Source organism: Varroa destructor, unplaced genomic scaffold (genome assembly GCF_002443255.2).
Source record: "Varroa destructor unplaced genomic scaffold, Vdes_3.0 BEIS01000006.1, whole genome shotgun sequence".
Lineage (NCBI taxonomy): Eukaryota > Metazoa > Arthropoda > Arachnida > Mesostigmata > Varroidae > Varroa > Varroa destructor.
The window spans coordinates 15,016,887-15,029,859 of NW_019211459.1; the positions used below are offsets into that span (position 1 = coordinate 15,016,887).

At 41.1% G+C, this 12,973-nt stretch overlaps 1 protein-coding gene and 1 long non-coding RNA gene across 4 annotated transcripts in view; both read right to left on the reverse strand.

Annotated features, from left to right (window-relative positions):
• LOC111252799 (uncharacterized) overlaps positions 1-2,358 on the reverse strand; it is a 94,540-nt gene extending 92,182 nt beyond the window's left edge. The window contains exon 1 of one of the 3 annotated variants that reach the window (XM_022811259.2): positions 503-2,348. In XM_022811259.2, coding sequence (XP_022666994.1) covers positions 503-548 — 46 coding nt within the window. In that variant the 5' untranslated portion in view covers positions 549-2,348. Of the gene's footprint in view, positions 1-502 lie in introns of all 3 variants that reach the window. The other 2 variants (XM_022811261.2, XM_086992367.1) reach the window with 2 other exon arrangements.
• Positions 2,359-5,226: 2,868 nt separating this feature from the next.
• LOC147754902 (uncharacterized) lies at positions 5,227-9,012 on the reverse strand. Its single transcript, XR_015329846.1, has 3 exons — positions 8,896-9,012; positions 8,293-8,420; positions 5,227-5,481 (listed from the first exon to the last, which is right to left on the reverse strand). It is a non-coding gene; the product is annotated as an uncharacterized LOC147754902 (long non-coding RNA).
• Between the last annotated feature and the right edge of the window lie 3,961 nt (positions 9,013-12,973).

Genomic DNA, 12,973 nt, shown 5'->3' on the forward strand with positions numbered 1-12,973 from the left:
GTATATTAAGAGAAGCAGCTTAGGAAACTATCCAAAGTTAATAGTTTATACAAATATCCTAACACCCCCTGATATAATTTAAACGGATACCAACAATAAGCTCATGTCTTAGGTGGGCAATAGTGAAATATTGCCTATACAAAGTAGAATTCTCCTCTATATTGAGCCTTTCCTATTTATTCTATCCGCTATTATCGACTTCTGTTGTATTTTTCTATTCGCGAGTCGGTCTGAAGGAAAGACTTACTAACGACTGTCTGCTTCCGACTGGCTTGTTCCGCACTTGGTGTGAGTATCCTAACAAAAATACATATATCAGACCTGAGGCTTGTAGTCTACACATTTTGCGGATTGATCATACTGACTGAAAAGGAAGTCACCGATTTTGAATTCGTCATTTGTACGCGGTTGCTATGGCAATTGAGATGAAAAAAAAAAAAAACAGAAAATGAAATCTATTATTAACTGAAAGCTATGCGAGACAACAACAACTAAGACTTACCATAATGTTCGTAGTGCCGATAATTCGGTCTGTAGGCGCTGTGCATCTTGTACGGGGCCGATTGTCCCCTTTCGGTATCCGGCAACCGAAAATTCTCTGCCCACCGATAGACTATTTGACAAAAAGTTATATCTTGATGTCGATATAGTTATCCGTTTAGCATATTTTGTTCCTGTTCCTTTTTAAGATCGTCACACAGTCGTATGATAACTCCTCAAAGACGAACACAGTTCTTCCTATTGGTCGCGCACAACAGTCTCTCTCTATATCAACCGACCTGCACAACTCCTCGGATCAAGAAGGCTAACTTTGCCGATGCACAGTCATGAATGAATTAGTGAAACACGTTTTTTTTTTTGCTACGAATATGTATCATCAGCCTTTAATCGACGACATTGCTGTACTACCTTAGCTAATTTGCGCTCATTCATTGACGTTTCCGACCTGCAATATTCTAACACTGATCTCTATCTGTATAGATATTTCTCGAGGCGTTCTTCTCACATATGCACGCACACTTTCGTACATCCTTTCATCGTCAGCCGACGGGGTTCAGTGACAATTTCCATCTCAGATTATCATAGACACACCCTCCACTCGCTCAATTTCCTAATAACAGCCGCTATTGCAGCGTGTATTCGCTGGACCCAGGCCGGAACTCCAACATGCTTGGATAGGTCGAAACTAGGGCCTGTGACCCTTAAGAGCGGCTACAGGGGTGGTAAGTTGTTACCTCAGTGCGTCTATTGCATCTGTTCTAACCGCTCTAGCTAGTACCGGCGTCCTGTCTGACGAAGGTGCTGCACTTGTGTCGGATCCGCAGACAAACTGTACTGCCGAAGCACGGGTAACGGAGCAGCGAAAGTAAATGCGAAGTCCGCACACGCCGTCGATATAACCTATATATTTTGGTGAAGAGAATTTCTCCCAGGCGATGCCGCTAGCGCTGGTGGCAGGGGCTGCTACTGCTGCGGCTGCCGTCGATTTCGATGCTATAAGTCGTAGAAGTCTTCGTAGTGGTAACCCTCGTAGCGGCCCTGATAACGGCAGCGTTGCTTCTATAGAAAGAAACGACAGGAGCTGATGCGCTTGTACCAGCAACTGCAGTTCAATCGTGGTGGAGAGGAGAAGCCATTTGGTGTTTAGCATAGAACTCATCCACGTTTTCCTTATCCAACAACTTCCACTCCGAAGTGTTGTCGCGCTGTTGTGCGTGTCGTCGGAGACAGGGCTGAGATTTTCGCACGAAATCTCCGCCGCCCATAAGAACAACAGGAACAGCGGCGGCGGCGGCAGTGAGTTATGCATGTTGTCCTTACAGTAGCAGCAAATTCGATTGCAGTAACAGGTGACGAAAAGAAGCCCGCGTGATGTTACTGCTGCTCAGCGGTAATGACTGCGGGGCATATGCAACGTCTGCTGCCGCAACGAGAGCATCCCATTGGGGTTTCTTATCGATGACCTAACAGCGACCGATGAGCAGAGGCTGAATTACCAATAGAACTACGGCCGTAAAGCAGAAATCTTAGCATGGCTTAATTGTACATCACCACTATCCCTTGCGTCCGTTCGTTTCATCGCTTTACGGTAGCTTAGAACAGCTAAAGCCGATAAAGCAGAGCGCCACCGGAAAGCTATGAGGTACAATATAATGGCAGAGTAAGTAGTACCATGGGAGTGGAGGCTGTAACAGCTACGAGAGCCGTATTTCTAATGACGTTTCCATAAGCACTCGCTACGTAACGGCGGCAGCAGCCGACAGCCGCTACAAAATAAGAGCATTAATTCAATCCAACGTGTGCGGTAGCGGTAGCCGCAGCCAACGTTTACCACGAGTGTCGCCCCCACTGGTGCTGTTTTGCCTCACGTCGTGATCACCACCATTATGATGATAACAATTATCATCGACATCACCATAACCACTACGATTATCATCAGCATCGGTGTCACCCTGAAATGACGGATCACCGAAACAGCAATAAAGCGTTTAGATATGCCAAGTGAAAGCGGGCAGGCTAAATCTGAAGGAACAGCCCGGCGGCTTGACACTTGACACTTCTCGAAAAACACAAAAAAAAAAAAAAGGAAAAAGGCTAGAGGAAAGACGGGAGTAAAAGAAACGAAAACGGAGCCAACGAAGGAAAAACTATGACGATAATGATTGTTTTACACTTTTCTCACATAAAAAGAAGCCCACACTTATAAGTAGACAGAGGCACTGAGTCGTGGAGCAGAGCTGGGCATGATCCAATATGCAGACGCTTACCGGCCTATAGTCGGCTGCGCAGGCGTGAGACATTTTTAGAAAAAAAGACAGTGATGACATTTTTTTATTATCAATTTTTTCCTCACCTATCGACGCAGGGGTACTTGACCAGAAAAACTAAACGCAAGGACGCACACCAGTGGCTGAGCGATAAAGACTGACAAAAATTATATTAGAGCTCGTTTTTGGAGTGACCTCTCGTAAAGAAAGAGATGGATTATTGATTGTAGTGGGGATTTTTTTTATGAATATCAGTTCACACGTGTATAGTTTTGCGTGTGTCATCTATTGGCATGTCAAATGATTCTAGCTGGAACCATAAAAAGAGGTCGTAGTTGAAGATCGCATCTACGTGGGCACACTATTATATATAGAATATCTTTTTTTTTGTTCGTTTTATAGCATATTGTATAACTTGGCTTCGACCTTTTTGCCCTCGCGGGGCTTCTGGTCGGGAGCGTTCGAGGGGTGAAATGTCGAAAAAGTAGTTTTACCGCCTTTGTGCTTAACCGCTGTAAATTCGTTGCGGGTGCGTAGTTTCTACGTGGATAGTGCAACAAAAGTGCTAACGTAGATTTGATGATTTCCTTAAGTGGAAACGATGCCTCGTCCCCACTTATTTCCGGTGTTAAGCTTCGCTTAAAGGTTTCATCAAATTTCCGAACTTCTTCAGAAATCCGTTTTATTAACTGTTTTTAAGTGTACTAAAAACTCACTAAAGTATCATTGAGTGAATATTATCAGCACCACAGGAAAAAACATTTACCAACAGATATTTAGTTTTTTTTACACGATTTGATTTTTCGTTGCAGATAACGCAAAGGCCAAAGCCCTTGGCAACACCACCGTCGCGTGCGGAAGAAGACCATATGACCAAATCAATCAATCAATCAATCAATCAATCAATCGATCACTCAGTGGACATGCATGAGATAGATAGGCAAGCACATTATATATATTTGTGATCATGATTACATAAGGCTACGTTTGGTAATGTAATCCCTATGACCATGTTGATGATACGTCCAGTACGATGTACTAAAGCATCATCAAGCACTTTCCCTTTCAAACGAACGCAAAGGTGTTCTTGTTTCGGTGACTGGACTTTCTTTGATTGGTTGATACTTTACGAGCAATTGTATTACAAACGGTTTCCTGCATGACTGTTATTAGTTTTTACATAATGATTGGGTGGAACCCGTATCCCGTATCACAGTCTCGTCAAATGACTCGAACGAATTCAATGTTAGTAAGGTAAATTGCTAGCAGGGCTTGACGTTCTAGAAAGAATTAGCCTCGTTTCCGGTGCTGAGTGACAAATATCGCTGGTAGGCTATGATAGAAGATCGTTTTGAAAGAACATAGCCACTGGCTATATTGCTCGGAAGCCTTCTGACAAGCTTTGTTTGGCTCAAGGCGCCCTGCCTCAATTAGTGCTCAAGGTCATTCAATTATTTTCATCTATTAGAAAATTTTTCATTTATTATAAAATGATCGAAACTAGATAGTCACATACGGGAGGACGATCTGTCTGGCAAGGCCGTATAAATGGACAAACGTCTTCCGCTTGCCAGAATCACCTTTGCTATTCTATTTGGAACAGTATGATATCTTGACAAAAAGTTACAGTGGCGATTTTGGCGCTAAGTTGGTCGGCATTAGCGTTTGGCAGACACTCCATCTGTGCTTTTGATTATATGAGCGTGCCGACTAATCATCTACACAAGGGAATCAGGGCGTTTCGATTTTATCTTTCGAGTGGGTGTACGTATTATAAAGTATTATCGCACAGAGAATTTGACCGAAACTGTCCTGACCGGGCTCTGGGCAGCTGGCAACACCAAGCGGTTGTTTAAGTTCATGAGATTTTCGGGAACAAGCTAAGAGCCCACCCAAGATAAGGACTTCCAGGGGGCCAAGTCTAATTGAGCGTGCTACAGTGACTATCGCTGTACTTGTTGTGACCACCGTTCCTGTCAAAATTAATTGTTTTCCATCACAAAATCGAATTATGTTTCAATCTGAGTTCGCAATGCAAACGAGCCCTTGTTCTCCTGTTACACCTTTAACATCGTCGACAGGCCTTCTCTTCGGTAGGAGCTTGTGTGCGTTGTAATCACGTTAAGATTAACGGCGGCCGCCAATAAGAAAAAATAAAAAAAAGGGCAGAAGAGCTAATTTTTGAGGGCTTGAAATAATCGGGTGAATAGGTTACATGCACCGCGTTACTCTACTGTGATCTTCGGCTTCGATGGCTGTTGATTGAAAACGGCAAAAATCCGCTTCTTACACTCAATCTGTTAGATCATGAGGTGGCATAGTCTGGACACGTAATGCGTATCTCTTTCATTGCATTGTCTTCAGACCTATGAACGCGCGGCCATTGTTGGTTCAATTTTTAGCGTTGCAGAGGTTTACTATAGTGTTTGTTTTGTACTGTAGGTCTATTGGAGGGAAACAGGGTATACAATAACCGATGAAAGAAAGACGGCAAAAAGCACCTATATTGGCGCGAGTTAAAAAAAACCGGCTACATCATATCAACCATTATAACTTTATTATACCATCATACCGCCAACGAATAACGAGAGACAGACATTCAACGCTTCCGATAAAGCTAACTTTGAGCTGCCCATTGATTTCTTGGATCTTCTAGATCGTCCGCTCTTCAATTCGCGTTTTGTATCACTTTCGAAATAGGCAGCCTGAAATTCTACGAAATAAATAAACTGTCAAAATGTTTGGTAGTAGGACAATACTAATATATGCTGGCCACAATGTCGCCTTCGTTCCACGATTCATTTGGTCATACCCAATTTAGCCGCGGTATCGAGATTTTCTATTAATTTTACAGCCACCCTTTCCTATTTCCTTCCGAACTGCTGATTTAGACAATAACGCTAATCTTTTCGACGCATACACTTGTCGTTTAATTGGAACTTACTCAAATCTGAACAGGCTTAACAGTCCGTAAACTTCGATTTATAAACTTAACATCTCGGGCGGGAACGCAGGCAGGACAAGTTGGTTTTCTGACTGGGTAAAAGAAAAATTCAATTTCAGAACTGGACAAAATCAACAAAACTAACCACAAGCTGAGCCGCCCATCGCTCAAGCAAAGCTATATTTCTAACGTATTTCTCTCTAATTTCCCCCCGGATTTTTATTCACGCCTACACCTGTATTTGCTAAAACGGTCCTGATTATGGTAGAACCTTAGCAGCGCAATTCAACGATATCGATTCGTAGTGGATGAACAATGGTTTATACAACGGTAAGCATTTATCGATGATATACTTTGTTTGCCTCTGTGCCGACTGGACGTAGATGAGTCCTAACTAAATTAATATAAAATCAATTGGTTCCACCGAATAGATGGCCAATTGTCGAAGTTAACGACAACAATCTCAATGGCGCGTTTGAGCTGCGGAAGAGTGGACTTGGAACTGGATTTTAAGTCAATGATGGAGTGTCGTGCCTTTCTTTTACTACCATAATGTTGATTGTTTTTTTCTATGTCTTGAGCTGGTATTTTTACTCAAACTTTTATATATGTATAAAAATCATGTTTAAAATGAGCGTGTGAGATGATGGGATGCTTTCGACGAATCCCGTGAAACCCCAGTTCAGCGAATGGCTCAAAGTATGCCGTAACGAGCTCAAGCAAAATGTGTCAAGGTTTAATTGTCTCTTCCCGTTTTTGGGTGTGGTCCTTGTTCAAAATGGGCCTGCAGAGCTGAAGGCGGAAGCATTGTAGCGTTCAAAAATAAACTTTAAACAGACCCAAAAGAGTGGAAGCTGTTATGTTATGTACAATGGTGGTGATGGCAGTACTACTAGAGGTGACAACTACAGTCACCGTCGTATTCGTATCCACTATATGTTTCTCTGAGCTATTCTATTAGAGTTGCTCTATGGGCACAGGCTGTTTCTCCAGCTGGTCTGCACCCGGACCTTGTGATCATTCAACAGTTTTATACGATTTAAGTGAAAACCGAACTCTTTCTTCTGTTCAAAGGCAACGTCTGTTCATATGCATTGTGCTACGATATTGATCGTTTTACAAGAATATGATGGCTTATATAATTCTGTCTGATCTTTAGACTATGTATAGTGGCGGATCTTTTTGGGTTGACACCTAAACACTCTAGAACAGAGGTGCACTATTGCGCCGATACTGCCAACCAAACTTTGTGGATAATGTCATGTTTTGCTATTTTTAAGCATTTTTCTATTGTATTATTGGACAGTTTATTGATTTGGAAGCGGCGGCCATGAAGCGCGGAAGTCGCATCTAGCTGAACGGAACAATTTATTTATGAAACGAAATACTATATTTGTACGCCATGAATGTGGGGTAGCAGCGAAGCCCTCAAGTCGGTCAGGTTCCACGAAATACCGAAGTTCTTGTTTGCTATATAATTATCATGCAAGCATAGAGCTGTCAACATCGGAGCAACTTATTGACTCAGGTATGGAAACGCACGAATTCGCATCGCGGATCCAACGAAAACGCAACGGCTCTTAGTAGGATCCGAATTACTGAACTTCGATAATCAGATAGTTAGCCAGATGCAAATGGAGTCGATGCTCGTCGCTTTCGATCCTGTCAGAAATATAGTTTATATGAATATTGAAACGGCAAAAGTATCAATTCAAGATTACTCAAGGTACTTGCTGGACGACGCCAACGGCACAACTTCTGATGCATTACTGCCCTAGTAGACGTACGTCGTATTGGTATACGTTGTGTACGTATTTTGTGGTGTTTCTTCAAAATGGACCTGTTTGGAGGCAGCCCGGCTAGTGTGAAGTCAGCTTGGATTAGATATAGTCGGCTAGCATTATAAGGATGAACTAGTGTACATTTGTCTGATTGTCTGATAAAATAAACATTGTGATATTTTGCTGACATGAAAAGTGACCTAGTTCACATAAACTGTGTCCAGCCTACTTCATTTTGTCCTAGGAATTTTTAATGCTACGAGAATGACTACAATTCGATAATGATTATTATCGGAATTCTCATATCCGCACGGTCCTTTTTGCCATTTGGACATTATTAGTCGTCATAACATTGTACCAGCCCTGACTATATGACAATAACAACATCGTGTTGTTTGTTGGTCGGCGTAAGGCGTGGCGTTGTGTAAGGTGTCCCCCAAGAACCAGTCGAACAAATTAAGCTGAGCCTTGTTAAATTGGCACATGGAGGCTTTCTATTCTATAGAACACAGTATCTGCCGAAAAATGGCCTTCGACGATTGCGTATCAACGCATCGATGATATCTGAATGCTTGCGACAGACTGCAGACAGCGCGGTAACTAGTAAAGATCCAAATACAGGGTCTGCCAGAGACAGAAGGCGACCGTCTTTGCGCACTTCGCTGAAACAGCGTGATCAGGCTTTGCCGTACAGTTCCGCCAATGGCCTCGATATTTTAGCGTATTGGAAGGGCCCAAAGCGCCGGTCCAATCCACAAAGGCCTGTGCATCTTCCTTTACGATTTTACTCGATACTTACTTTGGTTTACTTTATGTGCCATCTATTCGGTAACTATGCCTTTGGCCATGTACGAACTTAGGTTCTGTCGTTTGAAGTTGTCTACAATTCGGCTACTCCCACTGTTCGAGTCACGTCAAGTTACAATCCTGCAAGAAGTATAAGGACTTAAGCAAGAGGAAACACTTATTTGACTTCATTGTTCGTTCGGAAAATTACTCATAATTAGAATAAGAAATTAAAGTAAATATTTAGGTTGATCTGGAAAGTGGCTAGAAGACTCAGCGAATAACTAGTTATATATTAATGATAATAAATAATACTTGTTGGTACATGATAATCTGCAATAGCTGTTTTCTTTGAAAACAATTAACTAAAAGAAAATGAAACTTTTTTTTTCCCAACTTATAATATTGTTTGTGTAACACTTTATATTGTTATCCGTTTCCAGTTTCTCGGAACTGTGATCGTTAAGCACGCAACTCTATGGGAGACTGAGTGAAATTTGGCAGTATTGGCCATTCGCGCATGTCATAACTTCAGCGCATCGTACAACTGTCTATTCCATATATAGTACAGAGTATTAATATCCGTAAACAGACAATCGACAACTAGGTACTATACCTATAGAATTGCCCCTTTTAGCTTGATAAAGGTGCGCCTCATATGGCTGAATACTGTCAATCTCTGGGTTACTTCATTTTTGCACTCAAAAGATGGACAACGCTTGATACAGCACAAATGGGGCTCTCAAAATGATCATACGATATTGATCCAACGTACGAAAAGGCTTGTTAAAGAAGGCCAAACCTACATCTTAAAATCTAATGGAATGTCAAACAAAATTGAATTTATCAATATTTCTTATCCCTCTGCATGTCTTTATTTATCAGATTCACATTTAGAAAAAAAATTAACAGGCCTTTATAAAGTCATATAAAGCATTGTTAGATTATCCGACAGGTCTTCCCAAATTGAATCTTGGTGTATTTATGTATTCCTTGCTTAAAAGCACCCTTTCTTTCGTAAATATAACAGTAACAAATATTTAGGTAGAATCTTTTTCTTAACCGGTATTCAATTTGTTGCCAATGTGAAGATCCTGAGGCCTTTCGCTTACCAAGAAGCTTATGTCCTTATCAAGGCTTTCGAATGGAAGCGTACTTATACGAAAGCACAATGACTTGTAGTCCTTATGATTACTAGACAAATACGTTACCCATTGCGCTATCGCAAACCCTTTCTAGTATTTTCCATTTTTCTTACAATTTACGTTGTGAGGGGGGCGATATAGCCGACTGAGTTTTGGATCGGATCGAACAGCGAAAGCGTTACTGATTGGTGTGCCTGTACGCGGCAGCTAATGCCTAGCTCGCGATTAAAGTCTATGGACGAAAACAATGAAAAATGACGAAGGCTGTCTTGGAAGGCTGTCACAGCTCGATTATGATATAGGGCAACTGTTATCTTACCTGGTTGTTTTTGCCACTAAAAGAAAAATCATAGGCGATTGTTATGCTGACTTCTATTTTGTCTTGACGCTACAAAAACAAGAGTCCGCAGACAAGTCGAGCGCAACCGTCACATCTACAAAGGTAAAACTTCCGGTTAGTTCAAGGTTCAAATATAAGTTCCATTGCATCCTATTTAGAGGTCGCCACAATCTACTGACGCCACGAAAACAATCTGCTGACAAACATAGAATGACTTCCATTGTACACGCTAATTATAACATCTTAGATGGAAGTTGTTTTATCCTCACAATATAAACATAGTAGAGACTGAATAGCTACGCAAGTGCATTCAGCCCCCGAGGGAGAAGACGAAACGAAAACTTACCCCAAGTTTCAATTGGCATTTGCTTAACGTCTCAGTCCCGTTGAATGACCCAGCGCCCAGGTAAGTAAGAGGGTAAGATATTCGGTGTCTATTCACTTCTTTGGCCTACATGAAGCATTTATCTCTTTCTAAAACAAGGTTCTACGAGCCTGAGATGTCGACAGAAACAGGTTAACTTTGCCGACGCTAAACTTTTTTGTGGGCGATTACCTAGTCCCTCTTTTGTGGGAACTTCATCAGGTCCAAACGTGTTCCAGATCGAAATGCTTTCAGGTAATTTCAGGTTAGATAGCTCCTACATCGCTACAAATCTTCTATTTTTGAACGGTCCAACTTATCTATTTCACCAAGGTCTGAACATAATTTTAGCATTTAAACGCTGTTAGTTGCAAAACTTCATTTTACGCAGTCCTGAACAATTTGACAGGCGCGAAAATTGATTATGTCCTAAGTCTACAGGACACGTAAAGAATAAGCAAGCTGACTTTGGATGGGCATTGGATAACGTGAGCACCCTCGGCGGTGCCATTTCCAGTAGTCAATCTAAGAAATAAATTATTCTACTTTTTACTATCGGTATTACCACTGACCAGTAATCAGTGTGCCAATAGTCTAGTGAAGGAAAGTCTTTTGGGTAACGACACTGTTTCAGTATGGCCGATATCTCTGGCGTTCGACAAGGACATCAACGCTTCGATGTCTTTCAACGGTCTGCCAACAATCAATTTTGGGATGCGGTCCCAATTACGTGAGGTAACGAACGAAACATCATTCCGTAAGACTTATGCACCCGCAAAGATGCATGCATATGCAGTTTTCTTTTTTTTTTTTTTTTCTCATAACCATGCTTGATTCTGGTCACTGATTTGTGCACAGGTTTTCCAAAAAGCTTGCAAACTATACCTTTTCAGACAATTTTTTCAGCTGCTTTTTAAATAACCATCAAACGCCTAGGGTGTTCAATCTATTCTATTGTCTGTTACTTCGTACCGAAGCGCAAATAAACAAACCAGTAGAGCGACAATTTAAAGGGGCAAAATGCACTAGTCAAAAATGCCGGTTAGTTTATGTTTTTACCACGCAGCGCGTTCAGCTCATCGCAGATGTTCTTCAGTGATAAGGTATGGCAGCATCAGGACAAACGTAGTATCACATATATCAGCACGAAAACTTTCAGAATATTAACGATGCTTTTGTACGAAAACAAATCGGTTTATGTGTATCGAAGTCACACTGAAAACGGTAACGTATCGTATTAGGCTTCTCTCATTACTTTAGAAGTATTACCAAGCAATAAGCTGGTGCCGTCCACGAAGGCGTTCTGGTAGACAAATCAATGTACAAAAATTATTTCAATAAACATTGATTTTCCTTGAGACATATCATTTATAATCGAAAATGTTTGTATTTAAGGAGGAACTAGTTTTCTTTAAGTATTCTAAGCTATACTATTAATTCGCATTTTATTGAAAATTTAGTTTATGGTATTCCTAGGCAAAAGGCGAACATTTTTTTTGCCACGCCTATAGAATGCAACAGGGCTGTTGCAAATCGAGGAGCTTGTAAGAATATGCTTTATAAATCAAATTCAACATGAAAACCAAAGTTTCTCTCCTGTGCACAGCTTTCTGAGAATTGCATAGATGAGTCTGCCACAAACAACTTACTTAAAACGAAACACCATCTTGCAAATGCGTTTTCCCTCTTACTTATTATATTTATCATTCGTTTCGTTTGATTATTTATCTAATACAAAGCGAGCTGTTTACCCTTTGCTATTTTAAATATCATTACATTTTCAACTTTTTTTAATTATCAACTTAGCAATACTTTCTACTTTTTACATAGTTAAGCATAGTTCGCCACTTTCTCGTCTAGGCAATTTATATGTAGCGACAAGGCTTCGGGTAGGTTCCTGACAACATATTGCCACTTTGACTATAGCTCCTAGAGCCACATAACGGCCATTGTCGAGATCGGTGTTGTATCGGCGATGAAAGGGCTTGTACCCGATGGCAGTGAAAAGGACGTCCTGATCCATTACCGAGGGATTTTCATTTCGCTCGTATACTTCCGCTTTCTGAATATGTGTTCGTGTGTGCATCTATGGAACATTGCTGGTGCAAAAAAAATAGTCGAAACAAAAGAAGCGTACGAGAAAGATAAATCCGGGAAAGGCCGCTTAGATAGAGATAAAAAGATGCGCGAAAAATAGAAGAGTGTCGCACTACCAAGATATCAGGTCTTAGCCCATGCGCCTTCTGCATAGACGTACCACAGCTTCAAACTTACCTAGAAGACACTCTCCACGCCTTCGAAGCGCACTAAAAAATTTTGGATATTTCCTCGGTCGAAAAAAGTATGCTCTTACTGAACCTTTCTGCGAAAAACCATTGGTGCTAGTACTACTGTCGGTTATTACTTCATGGCTAAAACACATGTACTGTTTTAATTAGATAAAATCTATGATAGCTGACAACATTGGAGCAGGACTCTGGAGCTAAATTAAAAAAAAACTGGAGGAGAACTGAAGAATACAGACAGGCAGAAGATGTAAGAAAAAAAAACGCGTCCACTGTACAATAATGCGCACGAAATGAGAAGATCTACAAGGCCTGTTTACTTATGGCCTATATAGATACATTTGAGATACGCTAAACCGAGGGCCACGATATTAAAAGCTCTAATGATCAGGCTAATGTCATCAAGGCAATGACCAAAGTAGCTCGTGATAATCTAAATAACCAGTTTGCCCCCAATGTGAGATCACTTATCTTACACATTATTGTGATCGCTGCTATCCGAATGACAAAACGTTCTTACTTTGGCTCGACCAGTTTAAGCTGTAGCAGTGAGTTAGACA